Source organism: Choloepus didactylus, chromosome 1 (genome assembly GCF_015220235.1).
Source record: "Choloepus didactylus isolate mChoDid1 chromosome 1, mChoDid1.pri, whole genome shotgun sequence".
NCBI classification, from domain to species: Eukaryota; Metazoa; Chordata; class Mammalia; order Pilosa; family Megalonychidae; genus Choloepus; species Choloepus didactylus.
Window position 1 is genome coordinate 154133205 of NC_051307.1, and position 17434 is coordinate 154150638.

The following is a 17434-nucleotide window of genomic DNA, read 5'->3' on the forward strand; positions in this document are numbered from 1 at the left end:
TGTTAATTCACACTGCTCCACCTTCCCAACTCTGGGACAATCAGCTGAGTTTGCAGGGAAGGCTAATGTCCACGCCCAGTTTTGTGGTGTGTGCCTGTTATTTGAAGCCCTTCCGTCACACTGGGTTGTCTGGGGCAGCTCTGGGCTATGGGGCTGGTGATGGGCAGGAGTGTTTCCTGTCCACCAGGATGGTGGCTGTGAGTGGACACCCCCGTTTTCTTGGGAAGTTGTGGTGTTTAGTGAATTTTCTCAGCCACTGAATTATTGCCTTTTGTCTCAGAGCTCTCTTAGTTCTGCTCTTGACTTGACGTGCCCAAATTGAAAGTCTTTGAAGCTTTCTGTATTGGGCTTCTTAGAGTAATTGTTTTAGAAAAAGAAAAAAGGATTTAAAAAAAAAAAAAAAGGGTCCTCCTCAGAGATCTAATGGGTTATTGAAATGCTAAGAGACAAAGCAACCAGGGCCATTAAGGAAAGGTCCACAGGGCAGAGAGATCAGCTTTGCTTCGGGATTTGCATATGCGCCTCAAGGCCTGAGCTCCGGCCTTCCCCTTTCTGTGTTCACCAGAACTCCAAAAATCCTCTGCTTTTATTTTGGAGTTTTTCGTGTTGTTTTTTTTCTATGCCTGTCTCCTCTCTGCTGGGCTGGCTGCTCACAGATTCTCTGGTGTCTGGTCTCTGTCTATCTATGGTTGGAGTCTGGATCAGTAGAATGAGTTTCCGATAAGAGCAGCCACTGCAGTTCTCCCTTTTCCTTCCCGGAGCTGACAGCCCCTCCTCCCACGGGACTGAGCCTGGCAGGGAGGGGCGCGAGTCCCCTGGCCGCAAAAACTTAGATTTCGCTGATCTCAGCAGTTCGACATTTTCATGAGTGTTGTATGAAGTATGCCCAAAGACAGATTGCTCTGTGGTGTCCAGTCCACGTAGTTCCTGGCTTTCTACCTACTTTCCTGGAGGAGTAACTAAAACATACAGCTCACCAGTCTTCCATCTTGCCCCTATGTAAGGATTTAAAGAGTTTGAAAACTATGCTGCTGCTGCTATCTTCCCAGAATCCCCCAGAGTGGTGTTATTTGTGTGTGGGTATTTACATTTTGCTGAATCAGGATTTAAATAAATTGATAGGTCTTTAAAATATATAGGTTTCCCTCCTTCCCTCTCTGGATTCTCTCTCTTTCCCTCTCTCCCTCTCCCTCTCTATTGGGGATTGAATCTTGTCGCCACAGAAGGCGTGTTCATGTCCCAACCCTGGTCCTGTAGGTGTCAACACATTGGTGAATAGGACCTTTGAAGATGTTATAGTTAAGTTGTGTCCAAACTGAGTGATGGTGGGCCTTAATCCAAAATGGCTGAAGTCCTTATAAGCAAAGGAAATTGGACGAAGAGAGAGAAGCCACTGGGAGCAGCCAGAAGGTGGGAGTCAGTGGAACCCAGGATAGAAAGGAGAAGAAACCGCCCCCACCATGCGTGTTGCCATGTGATGGAAAAGCCAAGGACCAAGGATTACCTGCAGCCAGAACGCCGTTTTTTTGGAGAGAAAGCATTGCCTTGATGACACTTCAGTTTTGGACTTCTCCTAGCTTTAAAACTGTGGGCCAATAAATTCCCATTGTTTAAGCCAACCCATTGTATGGTATTTGTTTTAGCTGCTAGGAATCTAGAGCACCCTCTCTCTTTTATTCACCTTTTTTTAGTCAGAGATACCACATTGTGTGTTCTAAAGAGAAATGCTGAATATTTTGCTGATTGCATCCCTGTGCTGGATTTAGCATGTTCTGCTCTACTCTGTATTTCCTGTAAATTGGTAGTTAGATCTAGAGGCTTGATCAAATTCAGGTTACATGATAAGTTATGTATTTAAAAAATAACACAGGATGGAACAGCTCAAGGTGAACAAACCATACAGAAATGGAAGCACTAGGATAAAAACTTCAAGTTGAAAACTTGACTTTGAAGAATAGGCAAATCCATAGGAACAGAAAGTAGAAGAGCAGTTACAGGGACTAGGTAGAGAAGGGAATGTGGAGAGAACTGCTACTGGGTACAGGATTTCTTTTTGGAGAGAGGAAATTAGATACAGTAATAGTTTCACAATTCTGAATATATTAAAAACCACTGAATTTTATACTTTAAAATTGTGACATTTGTGGGATGTAAATTATATTTCAATAAATCTTTTTTTTTTTTTTTTTTTTTTAATAGCAGTTGGCTTTGAAAAGCATTTGGGATGCCTAATTCTCAGACTATGGGAAGGAGATTGGTATGGGTACAGTTGCTGATAAAGTTGTGGTTGACTTCTTTAAGCTGCAGCCTCATATGTTCCATATATTCAACTATCTATTGAATATATCATTTTGGATGTGCTATAGGCATGTCAAGTTCAATATCATTGCTGTCCAATTGAAATGTAATGCACACCACATATGGAATTTTAAATTTTATAATAGCCAAATAAAAAAAGTAAAAAGCAGGTAAAATTAGTTTTAATGTTGTCTTTTATTTAATCTAATATATTCACAATACTATATTTCAACATTTTATCAATATGAAAAATATGAGATACTTCACATTCTTTTCTCAAACTAAGTCTTCAGAATTCCATGTGTATTTTATATTTGCAGCACAGTTTCAGTTCAGAGTCCCTCATTTCAAGTGCTTAATAGCTACATCTGGGTAATGGCTCCCATACTGGACATTGCAGCTCATCATATTTAAAATGGGATTCATAACTTATTCCTTTCTCCTGGATCTCTGTAAATGACCCTTCTTTCTAAATGTCATTCTCCTGTTTCCCTCTTCCTTACCCTCCACAGCATTCAATCACTTCATTCTACTGATTTTTTCTTCCTAAAATTTGGCAACTCCATCTCTTCCTCTCCTACCCCTACACAGCCCAGTAGCCATTCTTGTCTGGGCTATTGCAGTAACCTCCGAACTGGCTTTCCTGCCTATGCTTTTGCCCCCCATGCTTATACATTGCAGCCAGAGTCTCTACCTAAATGAAAATCCCCCTGTGACACACACACACACACACACACACACACACACACACAATACCATTTAGTGGTTTCACAAAATTTCGTTAGTGGTCTCTGAGGTACTTGTACCACAGTGGGTACATGAGATAATTTTTTGTCAATGTGGGAAAAAGAAAGTAGAAATCTTTCCTTATCTCATTGTTTCAACAGGATGTATTTAGTATTTGTTTCTTAATTAACACAACACACAAAAAATAGAACCTATAGGTAATTTATAAATAAATATAATTATCCTGATAGAGTATGATGAAGTTCAGGTTTCTCTGCATGGCATTTAAGGCCCGGCCCTTTATCTAATTTTCTGCCTCATCCCTTATCTTTCACTCTGTATTCTGGTAAAACTGCACTGTTGGTTTATAAGTCTCTTACATTACTACTGCTGATGCCCCTGCCTGGAAGCCCTTTCTCACTGCCTTCACTTGGCTTGTACTCATCCTTCATGACCCTCCCCCAGCAAGGCTTCCACTCCTAGGTTGACCAGAAGTCCCTCTGCCCAGGTATCATAAAACATTGTGGATGACCCTGACTTGGCACTTTACTGTATTGCAATTATCTGTCATTATGTATCTGTTTTCTCTCTCCTTCGTTTCCCAAAATTGTATTGAAGTAAAGAATTTTGCCTCTGTTTTTGTTCTTCTGATCCCCAGCACAGTTCTTTTCATATAGTTGGCATTCAAGATATTAGCAGAACTAATATTTAAACAGAAAAATTTAAAGATAGATTAAGTTATCAAAATTTAAGCATAGGCATTAAGCAAACAAAGTAATTGAATGTTTATATCAATTATTAATACCGGTGATACCTGATTAAAAATTGAGAAGAAATGAAATAGAATAGTGATACTTTTAATTTTAGGGGAAAAAACCCCATAATATACATATAATACAAAAAGTTAAGCATTGACTAGAGTGTAAACTCTACAAGGCCAGGGTTTTGTTTTGTTTTGTTTTGTTTTGTTTTTGCTGATTTAGTCCCAGTGTCTAGAACAGTGCCTCGCACATAAGTAAGTGGTTATAAATATTTGTTGAATGAATGATGTGCATAGGAAAATACTCTAGCTTCTAGTTTAAAAACATTTCCTCATCTCTAATTCAGTTTTAAATCTTATCACTTTAGGCAAAAATTAAGTTATCTTCTTGTATTATTTTATAGTTTTGTAAAAGAAGTCTCTAAGTATAAAGGAATATAAAGAGTTTTTTCTATTCCAGTAAACGAAGCAAAAAAGGAGATAAAAATGGAAAAGGCTTGAGACATTTTTCAATGAAGGTGTGTGAGAAAGTTCAACGGAAAGGAACAACATCATATAATGAAGTAGCTGATGAGCTGGTATCAGAGTTCACCAATTCAAATAACCATTTAGCAGCCGATTCGGTAGGTAAATCTTGAACTTTCACATTGATTATGATAAGTTATAAGACAGTTTACCTCTTTGGGTTGTCTGTGTCATAGATGTGTGGAATTACACAGGCTAGGGAATCCCCAACTATTCCTTTACTTCGGAGTTACATGTTTCCTGTCGGTGGTGGTGGGGGTATTGATTTTTGTTTGTTTTATTTTAGAAACCATTCTTTTATTATTTACATAAACAGAATGATAAACAGGTATGTATTATTTTCACAGTGTAATTTGGGGTTACTGAAGGGAAGCTCTTAGATAGCTTTCTCCATTTCTTCCTTGGTAACCAGTCTATTTAGGGTTTCTATCTCCCTTGAAGTCAGTTTGCTATTTTATGTTTTCTTAGAAAATCCTCCATTTCTTCCATGTTCTTAAAATTATTTGGAATATTTTAATTTCCTCTGTATCTGTGGTTACCCCATTTTCCTTGAAAATTGTTTTATTTGTACTTTTATTTGGACTTTTTAGCTTTTTAAGCTTTTTTAAAGTTAGTAGTTTGTTTTTATTTTTTCCCAAACAACTATTTCTTGTATTTGTTCATACTCATCTTCTATTTGCAGTTGATTTCTGCTTTTATCTTCAATATTTTATTCTTTTTCCTGAAGCCAGTTTGGTTGTTTTTCTAACCCGTAGAGTATGATGTATTCTTTATTTACTTTTATTGTTTTTGTGTAGTAATAAATTTCTTTATGACTGTGAATTTCCGTCTTGAGCACTGCTTTAGCTATATCCCATTGATTGTGATATATTTTTTAGATATTTTGAAATTTTGGTTTTCATTTGCTCTTTGACAAAATAATTACATTAGAAAGAGTTTTTATATTCACAGGTGATGGAGATTTCTTTTGTTAAGAATTTTTACTTTTATTACCTTGTGATAAGAGAATGTGAGTTGTGCTGTTTCTTCTTTTTTGTATTTTACTGAGATTTTCCTTGTGAGCCATTATATTGTACGTTTCTTTTTTCTCTTTTTAATGTTCTCTGAGCACTTGAAAAGAAAGTATATAGCATTGTGAGTAAGAGCCAAAGTTCTTGCAGTGGTTTATAAGACTCTGTGATCTGGCCCACCATTATCTCTCTGATCTCATTTCCTACTATGTGATCCCTTGGATACTACACTCCAGCCACACATTTTGTAAATATGCCACATACATTCCTGACTCAGGCCATTGCACTTTGCCTTGAACATTCTTTGCGGATATCTATATGGCTTCTCCCTCCCTTGCATCTAATCTTCACCCAAATGTCACTACACTAAGGCATTCCCCAGTCATCTTATGTAAAATTGCACACACTCCCAAGCACACACACATGAATGCACATTCACATTCATCATTCCCCTTCCCTGATTTTTTTTTTTCCTTTGGGACTTTTCAACATATCTTACAGTGCATTTTAACCAACTCCCCATCCCCATCCCTGGAACATATGCAAGGTTTTTGTTTTGTCTTTTCCATTCATTCATTTCTGTGTTATTTTTCTGATGATTTGGAAGATTTGTAGTCTGTAGTTCTTTAATTTTTTTTTTTTATAACTTTAAATAACATACTTAATATTTTGTTTCTTGACCCACTGATTGTTTAGGAGTGTGTTGTTTAACCACATATTTGTGAATGTTCTAAATTTTTGATGGTTATTGATTTCTAGTTTTATTCCATTGTGGTCAGAGAATGTGCTTTGAATAATTTCAATCTTTTAAAATTTTTTGAGGCTTGTTTTATGCCCTAGCATGTGATCTATCCTGGAGAAAGTTCCATGAGCACTAGAGAAGAATGTATATCCTGGTAATTTGGGATGTAATGCTCTGTATATATCTGTTAAGTCTCATTTGTTTATCACATTATTTAGATTCTCAGTTTCCTTATTGGTCCTCTAGTCTGGTTGATCTGTTCTATAGGAGTGAGTGATGTACTGATGTCTCCCACAGTTATTGTGGAAACACCTGTTGCTTCCTCCAGTTTTGCCAGTGTTTGTCTCATGTACTTGTAAGCACTTGATTGGGTGTATAAATATTTATGATTGATATTTCTACGTGGTGAATTGTCCCTTTGGTTAGTATATTGTGTCCTTTGTCTCTTATGACATCCTTGCATTTAAAGTCTATTTTATCTGAAGTTAGTATTGCTACCCCTGCTTTCTTTTGGCTGTAGCTTGCATGGAATATTTTTTTTCCATCCTTTCACTTTCAATTTCTTTGTGTCGATGAGTCTCTTCTGAACAACATGTTGATGGTTCATATTTTTTGATCCATTCTGCCTATCTGTATCTTTTAATTGGGGAGTTTAATCCATTCACATTCAGTGTTATTACTGGGAAGGCAGTTCTTGAATCAGCCATCATATCCTTGGTTTTTTTTTTTGTTTGTTTGTTTGTTTTTACCAAATGTATTCCACCCCCCCTTTATTTCCTTTAAGGTACCCTTACTAAAACTCTTCAGTTCTGTGCCCTTCTCCAGACCTCTCTCTCCTTTCTTTTTTTTTTTTTTCTCGGCTGGTAGAGCACCTTTACTATTTCTTATAGGGCAGAACTCTTGTTAACAAATTCTCTCAGCATTTGTTTGTGAAAATTTTAAGCTCCCCCTCAATTTTGAAGGAGAGCTTTGCTGGATAAAGAATTCTTTGCTGACAATTTTTCTCTTTCAGAATCAGGAATATGTCATATCACTGCCTTCTTGCCTCCATGGTGCCCGCTTAGTTGTCAGTTCTTAGTCTTATTTGGTTTCCCTTGTGTGTGGTGAGTCACTTCTCTCTTGCTGCTTTCAGAACTTTCTCCTCTTCAGCATTTGACAAGCTGATCAGAATATGTCTCAGAGGGGGTTTGTTTGGATTTATTCTACTTGGAGTTCTTTGGGCATCTTTGATTTGTGTATTTTTGTCCTTTAGACAGGTTGGGAAGTTTTCCCTGACAATTTCTTCAAATACTCTTCCTAGCCCTTTACTCTTCTCTTCCCCTTCTGGAACACCAGTGTTTCTTATATTTGTGCACTTCATGCTGTCCATCATTTCCCTGAGCTCCATTTCAATTTTTTTCATCATTCATTATTTTGTGCCTTTACTTACCACCACCCTATCTTCAAGTTCTCTAGTTCATTCCTCCACCTCTCAAAATCTGGTGTTATGTGTCTCAAGGATCTTTTTAATTTGATCAACAGTATCTTTTATTTCCATAAGATATTCTATTTTTTTAAATTTACTCTTGCAAATTCCTCTTTATGCTCTTCTAGAATCTTCTTCATGTCCTTTATATCCTGAGCTATGATATTGTTGTCTGTGAGTACTTCTTTGATTAATTGCTCCAAATTCTGTGTCTCCTCTGGCTTTTTAATTTGTACATTTGGGTTATCTCTATCTTCTGGTTTCTTCATATGCTTTATAATTTTCTGTTGTTTTTGACCTTTTGGCATTTGCTTATCTTGATAGGGTTCTTTTTGAAAAGCAGGATTATTTGAACATTTATCTATCATTTGACAGAGCTACTACTTGGTGGAGTGCACTTTCCCTGACCTACCAGCAGATGGTGCTCCTGAGCCACCTCTTCCCTCAAACCAGTTCTCCCAAACTTCGTCTGTGCACCAAGTGGGGTTTCAAACCCTGTAGAGGTCTAATCAGTGCACCAATTTTCCATGTGCACTGGGGACCATCAGCCCTGTGGGTGGGGCATGTGCCCCATGCAGTTTGGCAGAGTCCTTTCCAGAACACAGTGGTTCCAGCTGCTTTTGGGGCTGTGGAGCTGCACTTCTCCCCTTCCAGCTCAAGTGCCCCACAGTTCCTCTCTGCTGGGTGCCCACAAGTCCCTGGCATTGGGGGAGGGCTCCTGGCACTTCTGTGGGACACCCCTGCCTCTAAGCTCTGCACACCGTGGGCTTCTGTGAAGGAAGAATGGACACCGTCACAAGCCCACTGAATCCCGAATTCCCTCAAGGAAGCTCTCAGCCATGGGGCTGTGAAGGGTTGTCTCCCAGCCAATTCCAAAGATGGCTGCACAGGGAGTAGAAAGCTGCCCCCTTCTGCAATTGTCTGCTTGCCTTGACGGCCAGTCCCTGGCTTGGGGGCTCTTGGCTGCAGGTCTGTGAAGGGTTATCAGCCACACCAGGTACTGAGGAGGGTGCCAGGGGCATGGAAGGTTACTCCCCTCCCACTGCCCATTCCCTGGTGGCGTTCCAGGCTGAACACTCACCCATCTCTAAAAGCAGTCTCTAAGTTTCTACACCACTCACTGTGGGTGTAGAAGTCCCTGCCCAGCCAGTGGAACCCTGGAACTACTGTTATGGAGCACTTTATGTCCTTTGTTTAGTGTTTTTCACAGGGGAATTTTGCTCTGTCTCTCCTAATCCACCATTTTGGATCTCCCTTGTGCTAAAAGCACGGTGTAGGCAGTACTCCGTTCTGAAGAGTCTGGGAGAGAACCTATTTTCTTGCCTTTCCAGGCTCTAGAAGAACTGCATTCCTTGACTCATAGTCCCTTTCCTCCATCTTCAAAGCCAGCAATGCAACATTTCTCTGATACTTCTTTCTTCATGGTCTCTTCCTCTCTAAATACTTAATTTCAGTTGTATTTTGAAATTCTAGAATTTCTTTTTGCTTTTTTTTGAAATATGCTGCTAAAATTGTCAATCTTGTTTTTATATGCTTGAGTGTAGAAAATACAGTTATTCTAAAGTTTATGTCTGTTTATTCTATTGCTTGAATCCCCTTGGGTTCTGTTTCCATTATCTCTTGTTTTTCTTGGTTTTTAGTCACATTGTCTTATTGCCTTCTGCCTGTAGTTGTACATGTAGAAATAAATTGAGGACTACAATATAATATCTTCTTTCAGAGAGGATTTGTGTTTGTTTCTGGCAGATGGCTAAGGGCACCAGTAGTCCAGGGCACCTTAATTCTCTATAAGTAATTAAGAGGAATTGAAATGAACTTCGGATTCACCTTTAATTCAGGTTGTAGCACCTCAAGGTCCCAACCCAAAGAGTGATATTTTATCCATCATCATAATTTTTTCTTTTAAAAAATTTTGTTATAAATGTATGGGAATTTCCATCTTGTCAAATTATTGATTCATATAAACAAGACAGATAAGAGCAGAGACCATGAAGTCATGCCAACTGTGGAATCAACTCTGTTATTTATTAATCTTCGGGTAAATTACTTAACCTCTCTGAGTCCCAGACTCTTCATTAGTAAATGAATTTAATAATACTACCTACTTCATAGGTTGTGAAAATTAAATGTAATAATGTAAACAATTCACTTATTTATCATTATCTTCAATAGTATATTTTGGGCCTTTCTGTGTGAATAAATAATTATTACTCTATGCATTAAACATATAAAGATGAAAAACATGGTCCCCTCCGTTGTGGCTTTGCAGTCTAGTAGACAGACATATTCTAAAACACATGCACAATATAGAAAATAAATTGCTCTCAGAAAAGTATATTCAGAATACAGTGGGAACATATGACAAAGAATGCTTAAGTTCTGCTGGAGAAATTTTCTTCCAGCTTTTTATTTTTTAAAAATTTCAAACTTACAGAACAGTTGCAAAAAATAATATATAAACTCTGTAACCTGATCCCCAGGTACCAGATCCCCCAATTTTAGCATGTTAACACCTTGGCCATATCAGTGTATCATCTATTTGAATATCTATATATATATCTCTATCAAAATCTATCTAACTGTATTTTCTGAACATTTGAGAGCAGGTTGCATACATCACACTTTTTGAACACATAATACTTTAACGTACATTTACTACAAGCAAGGCTATTCACTTATGTAAACACCTTAACTACAGTTATCAAGTTCAGGAAATTTAATGTTGCTATAAAGCTTACATTGTATGTTCCAGTTTTTTCTTATGTCCCAGTAATGTTCTTCTGAGCCTTTGCTCCTCCATTCTTAGATCCCATACAGTATCATATATTGCATTTAATTGTCATTATCTCTTTAGTTTTTCTTTCTTTCTTTCTTTCTTTTTTCCAATTGTGGAAACACATGCACAACATCAGTCTTCCTATCCCAAGCTCTCCCAAGTATACTGTTCAGTGGAATAAATGACATTCACAGTGTTGCAGAACCCTTACTACCTTCTATTACTAAAACATCTCCCCAAATAGAAACCCTATACCCATTATGCATTAACTCCCCATTTATTTCCCCTGCACCTGTTAACCTGTACTCTAATTTCTGTCTCTATGAGTTTACATATTCTCTGATATTTTCTTTGTAGTTACCATGGGACTTAAATTTAACATCCTAAATCTATAACACTCATTTGTTTTGACTCCAACTTAACAACTTCAGTAGCATACATAAACTATGTTCCTATAACTCTCTGTTCCCCACATTTGTGTAGCTCTTGTCACAAATTACATATTTAAACATTATGAGTTCAAAAGCATTCATTTATCATTACATTTTATTCATTTGCCTTTTAGATCTTATAGGAAGGATAGCTGGATTATAATTTGGTGTGGGTCTATTTGGGTCTATCCTGTTTGGAGTTTGTTGCGTGCCTTCAATGTACATATTAATGTCTTTTGTTAAATTTGGGAAATTTCAGCCATTTGTTTTATTTTCTCTGCCCTTTTTCTTTCTTTTCCTTCTGGGACCCCAGAATAAATTGGTGTGCTTGATGGTGTCCCACAGGTTCCTCAGGCTTTGTTCTCTTTTCTTTGTTCTTTCTTCTGCCAGCTCCAATCTGCTATTGAACCTGGCAAGGGAATTTTAGATTTCTGATACTGTGATCTTCATTTTTCTTTGGTTCCTTTTCATACTTTCCATCTCTTTATTGATACTCTCCTTGAATTCATTTGTCGTTTCCCATTGCTTTTTTTTAATTTCATTTTTATTGAGATATATTCACATACCATGCTGTCATACAAAACAAAGCGTACATTCAGTTGTTTACAGTACCATTATGTAGTTGTGCATTCATCACCAAAATTAATTTTTGACATTTCATTACCATACACACAATAATAATAAGAATGAAAATTAAAGTGAAAAAGAACAATTAAAGTAGAAAAGAACACTGGATGCCTCCTCCCCCCCCCATTTTTCTACTCATCCATCCATAAACTGGACAGAGGGGAGTGTGGTCCTTATGGCTTTCCCAATCCCATTGTCACCCCTCATAAGCTTTATTTTTATACAATTGTCTACAAGATTCAGGGGTTCTGGGTTGTAGTTTGATAGTTTCAGGTATTTACTGCTAACTATTCCAATTCATTAGAACCCAAAAAGAGTTGTCTGTGTTGTGCCTAAGAGTGCCCACCAGAGTGACCTCTCGGCTCCTTTTGGATTCTCTCTGCCACTGAAGCTTATTTCATTTCCTTTCACATCCCCCTTTTGGTCAAGAAGATGTTCTCCGTCCCACGATGCCGGGTCTACATTCCTCCCCGGGAGTCATATTCCACGTTGCCAGGGAGATTCACTCCCCTGGGTGTCTGATCCCATGTAGGGGGGGAGGGCAGTGATTTCACCTTTCAAGTTGTCTTAGCTAGAGAGACAGGGCCACATCTGAGCAACAAAGAGGCATTCGGGAGGAGGCCCTTAGGCACAATTACAGGGAGGCCTAGCCTCTCCTTTGTAGTAGCAGTCTTCCCAAGGGCAAGTCCTGTGGTAGAGGGCTCAACCCGTCAAACCACCAGTCCCCTATGTCTGTCTGTGAGCACATTAGCAGCCATCGAGGTGGGGGAGCCCAACACCCCTGTGTTCTCCACCAGCTCCTCAAGAGGCCTCTGCATATTTTTTCATTTTGTTTTTAATTAACTTTTTTTTAAATTAACTATATCAAAAAATTTTTTTCTTAAAGATATACAATAAAAAAAACATTTCAAACAAACCATAACAAGGGAGTAAGGAAAAGACAACTAACCTAAAATAACTTTACTTCCAACGTATTCCTACTCTACCCCCAAGAAAATAACCTAATATAGCAACATTTTTGTGAACTTGTTCCTACCATACCCATCAGAAATTAACAAACCGTAGTCATTCCTGGGCATTCCCAGAATGTTAAATTTACCCACGATAGCTTATCTGTTCTTATTGGGTTATCGTTCCCCCTTCATTAATTGCTCTCTATCACTAGTTCCCCTACATTCTACATTATAAACCATTTATTTTAAGAGTGTGTTGTTTAACCTCCAGGTGTTTGTGAATTTTCTAAGTCTCTGATGGTTATTGACTTGTAATTGTATTCCATTGTGGTCAGAGAATGTGCTTTGAATAATTTCAATTTTTTTACGTTTATTGAGACTTGTTTTATGTCCCAGCATATGGTCTATTCTGGAGAAAGTTCCGTGATCACTAGAGAAGAATGTGTATCCTGGTGATTTGGGATGTCATGTTCTATATATGTCTGTTAAATAAAATTCATTTATCAGATTGTTTAGGTTTTCAATTTCCTTATTGGTCTTCTGTCTGGTTGATCTATCTGTAGGAGAGAGGGATGTATTGAAGTGTCCCACAATTATTTTGGAAACATCCATTGCTTCCTTTAGTTTTGCCAGTGTTTGTCTCATGTGTTTTGTGGCACCATGATTGGGTACATAAGCATTTATGATTGTTATTTCTTCTTGTTATATTGGCCCTTTTATTAGTATGTAGTGGCCTTCTTTGTCTCTCCTAACATCCTTGTGTTTAAAGTCTATTTTTATCTGAGATTAATATTGCTACTCTTTCTTTCTTTTGGCTGTAGCTTGCATGAAATATTTTTTTTCATCCTTTCACTTTCAATTTCTTTGTGTCCCTGTGTCTAAGATGAGTCTCTTGTGGGCAACATATTGATGGTTCATTTTTTTTTTGATTCATTCTGCGAATCTACATCTTTTGATTGGGGAGTGTAATCCGTTTACATTCAGTGTTATTACTGTGAAGGCATTTCTTGAATCAGCCATCCTATCCTTTGGTTTATGTTTGTCAGATGTATTTTTTCCCCTTTCTCTCTTATTGTCCTTTAGTGAACCAATATTGAATCTCTTTAGTACTAAACCTTTCTCTATATCTCTCTCTCCTTTCTTTGTTTCTTTGTCAGTAGGGCTCCCTTTAGTATCTGAAGTAGGGTAGGACTTTTATTAGCAAAATCTCTCAGAATTTGTTTGTCTGTGAAAAATTGAAGCTCTCCCTCAAATTTGAAGGAGAGCTTTGCTGGATAAAGTATTCTAGGTTGGAAATTTTTCTCTCTCAGAATTTTAAATATGTCATGCCACTGCCTTTTCGCCTCCATGGTGGCCGCTGAGTAGTCACTACTTAGTCTTATGTTGTTTCCTTTGTATGTGGTGAATTGCTTTTCTCTTGCTGCTTTCAGAACTTGCTCCTTTTCTTGAGTATTTGACAGTCTGATCAGAATATGTCTTGGAGTGGGTTTATTTGGATTTATTCTATTTGGAGTTCGCTGGGCATTTATGCTTTGTGTATTTATATTGTGTAGAAGGTTTGAAAACTTTTCCCCAACAATTTCTTTGAATACTCTTGCTAGACCTTTATTCTTCTCTTCCCCTTCTGGGACACCAATGAGTCTTATATTTGGACGTTTTATCTATCATATCCCTGAGGTCCATGTCAATTTTTTCGATTTCTTCCCCATTCTTTCTTTTGTTCTTTCATTTTCCATTCTGTGGTCCTCAAGGTCACTGATTTGTTGTTCAGCTTCCTCTAGTCTTGTACTATGAGTATCCAGAATCTTTTAATTTGGTCAACAGTTTCTTTTATTTCCATAAGTTCATCTCTTTTTTTTTTATTTACTCTTGCAATTTCTTCTTTATTCTCTTCTAGGGTCTTGTTCATGTCCTTTATATCCTGTGTCGTGCTCTTCTTTGTGTCCTTTATATCCTGTGCCATGCTCTCGTTGTTTGTCTTTAGTTCTTTGATTAATTGCTCCCAGTACTGTGTCTCCTCTGATCTTTTGATTTGGGTGTTTGGGTTTCGGTTATCCATATCATCTGGTTTGTTCATATGCTTTAAAATTTTCTGTTGTTTTTGGCCTCTTGGCATTTGCTTTACTTGATAGGGTTCTTTTAGGATATGTAGGATTATTGAAAGACTTATCTCTAATTTGTCAGGTCTGCAGCTTGGTGGTGTACACTTTAACTAACCAGCAGATGGTGTCCACGAGTCACTTATTCCCCTCAAGTCAGTTCTCCCTAGTTCATCTTTGTGGTGTGTGGGGGTTTGATTCTTGTGGGGTCCAATTGGTACACCAAGTTTGGGTGTGTTGTTAGTGCTGTCTGCCCTGAATGTAGGGTGTGTGACTGAGTGGTTAGGGAGGGAGGTCAGCTTTAATAATCAAACCTCCCAGGTGTTCCTGGAGATTTAAGGCTGTTCCAAGAGTCTAAACCTTTACTTCAGTCTCGCCACAGATTGTCTCTGCTGCTGACCCACAAGTCCTTGGTATTGGCATAGGGTCCCTGGGATTTCCGAGTGGGTCTCTCTTCCAAGCCATGCCATTCTAGGGCCTCTGCTGAGGGAAGGTTGTGCTATGTCACAAGTGTGCGCTGTCCTTCAAGGGAAGTTGTGGGCTGCCGTGCTGTGTAGGGGCGTTCCAGCCTGCCGTAAGGATGGCTGTACGGGGTGTGTTAATTTTCCTCTTTTCGCACAGCTCTGCCTTCCCAGCTCCAGGACAATTAGCTGTGGGTGCACAAAGGCTCTTGTCCATGCCTGATATTGTGGCATGTGCGCATGTTGCTGGAAACACTTCCTGTCACACTGGGTTTTTTGGCACAGCTGTGGGCTGTGACGCCGGCACCAGGCAGGAGCATTCCCAGCCTGCCAGGAAGATGGCTGCAAGGGGTGTGGTTATTTTCCCCTTTTGGCTCACCTCTGCCTTCCTCGCTACAAGACAACTAGCAGTGGGTGTGCTAAAGACTGTCTTCCATGCCAGATATTGAGGCGTTCGCGCAACCTGTTCCTGCCACACTTCACTGTGCGGTTCTCGCTGCTGTATCTGCAGCCGCTTTTGGGTTTTTTAAAAAAGGTTAGTCCGCCTCCAAACGCCAACCCACGGCATGGTTTCCCCACACCACAACGTGGCTGCCAGGTATTCAGCAGGCTTACTCACTCGTTTCAGAACACAGACTCCTGGTTTCACCAAGTGCATGGTTCCTGTGGATTTTGCAGACCTTGTCCAGCTGGTGCATCGCTGGAACTGGTGTTCTGGGTCACTTTCTGGCTTTTATCTAGTATTTTTCACGGAGGTGATTTTTTGTCCTGTCTCTCTAGCCACCATCTTAGTTTCTCTCCTTCCCGAATGCTTTTGGTTGTTTATCCAAGTTTTCCCTTAGTTCTTTGAGCATGTTTAGGACGATTTTTTTAAAGTCCTTGTCCCAGTTATGATCCTCCTCATTAATGGTTTCTAATGATTTAATCTTCTCCTTTGCCTGGGCCGTCATTTCCTGTTTCTATGTATGTTTTGTAATCTTTTGTTGAAACGCGCACATTTTGATGTTTTATCATGTTATTGCTGGAATTTAGACTCCAAGGCTTTTGTTTGTTAGGCTTGTATTCAGCTAGGATGATGCCAGACTTTTGTTTCAATGCCAGGAGCTAGCGGAAAAAAAAAAAAAAAAAAAAAGGCAAGAAGAAGGAATAAAATAAAACACCTTTCTCAGTCTTTGCATATTGACCTCTGAGAGTGCTTTCCATCAGGGCTTATCCATACAGTCAATTTAGAGAATAGCTCCAGGCCAAAGCGTAGAGACTCACCCTGATCCTTTCTGCACATGCCTCTTGTCCTGAGCAAGTGCCTCTGGCCCTAGGAATTCCCCCATTTACATGTTTCCTGATGTTTCCTCTTCCCTAGGAAATAATTTCCACACAGTCCTGAGCACTGCACCATATGTCTTACAATCAGCAGTCTCTTGTCCCAGGCAGCATGACTTGATTGTTCTCCTATAGCATTCTGTAGGAGAGCTCTGTGAACTGACCTCTACGTGCAGGGCAAGTTCTGGGTTGGCAAGTCCCTCAGGCCACCACCAGACAGATTGGGCCAGACATAACACGCTCCCAGTATGCACATGAAGGCTAGAGGGATAAGCGAGGGGCCAGCCAGGGCAGAATGTGATCCGACCACTTTTAAATAGCCTTTTTCTTGATTCAGCCCTCACCATTACTGCCGTCCTTTAGGTGTTTTCTGGAGCTTTGAGGAAGATACTGTTGCCAGTTCTTGCTGATTGTTCAGAGCTTTTATTGGGGGGCAGAGCCCTGAAGCGTCTCATCTTGATTGGGGCAGGCCTGCTGGGGAACTTTTTGTATTGTTTGAGATACTGTCACAAAGAAGGTGGCATTTGAGCTGAGACTTAAAGGATGAGCATGATATTGCTAACAGGATAATTCAGAAGTTGTTCAGAGCAGAAGTGTGAGAAACCCTGGTATGTTTGGGGAGTTAGAGGCTGGTGTCAGCATCGTTGAGATGAGTGCCAGGGAATAAAGCTGGTTGATAAGCAAGGGGCCAGTTCATAGAGTGGATTTGTAAAGAAATTGAGCTTTCTTTGATGTTAAGGTGATCTGGGCCAATGAAGACTTTGAGTAGAGAAAGTAACATTAGACTTGTTTACTGACTACAGAGCAGAGATCAGATTGGAGAGCAAGATTCTAAGCAAGACTTCTTATTGGAGGTGGTCGTGGCAGTTTAGGTGAGAGGTGAGATCATGATGCATTTTTCTGAAACTCCAATTAGAAATAGATTAATTCTTCTCATTTTATCTTTCTGGTCCTTTAACTGTTCTTCTTTTCTCTATGCTGCATTCTGGGTAATTTCTTCAGGTTAATCTTACAGTTTTACTAATACTCTCTTCATCTGTGCCTAATCTGCTCTGTAACTCATTTACTGCATTTTTTATTTCTAGATGTTCTATTTGGGTTTTCTCTAAATCCATTTGGTCTATTTTAATCATATTTCATTCCTTTCTCATTTCCATTCCATCATTTACTTAAAAATCACATACTTATTTTTTGTTCAGTGTGCATTAATTCCATTATGTAATGTTCTTGATTATTCAATT

At 38.9% G+C, this 17434-nt stretch overlaps 1 protein-coding gene across 9 annotated transcripts in view; it reads left to right on the forward strand.

Moving 5' to 3' along the window:
- Positions 1-17434, forward strand: part of TFDP2 (transcription factor Dp-2) — a 366930-nt gene that overhangs the window by 324169 nt on the left and 25327 nt on the right. For all 9 annotated transcript variants that reach the window (XM_037843570.1, XM_037843604.1, XM_037843584.1 and 6 more), the window contains one exon: positions 4245-4407. In XM_037843570.1, coding sequence (XP_037699498.1) covers positions 4245-4407 — 163 coding nt within the window. The remainder of the gene's footprint in view (positions 1-4244; positions 4408-17434) is intronic.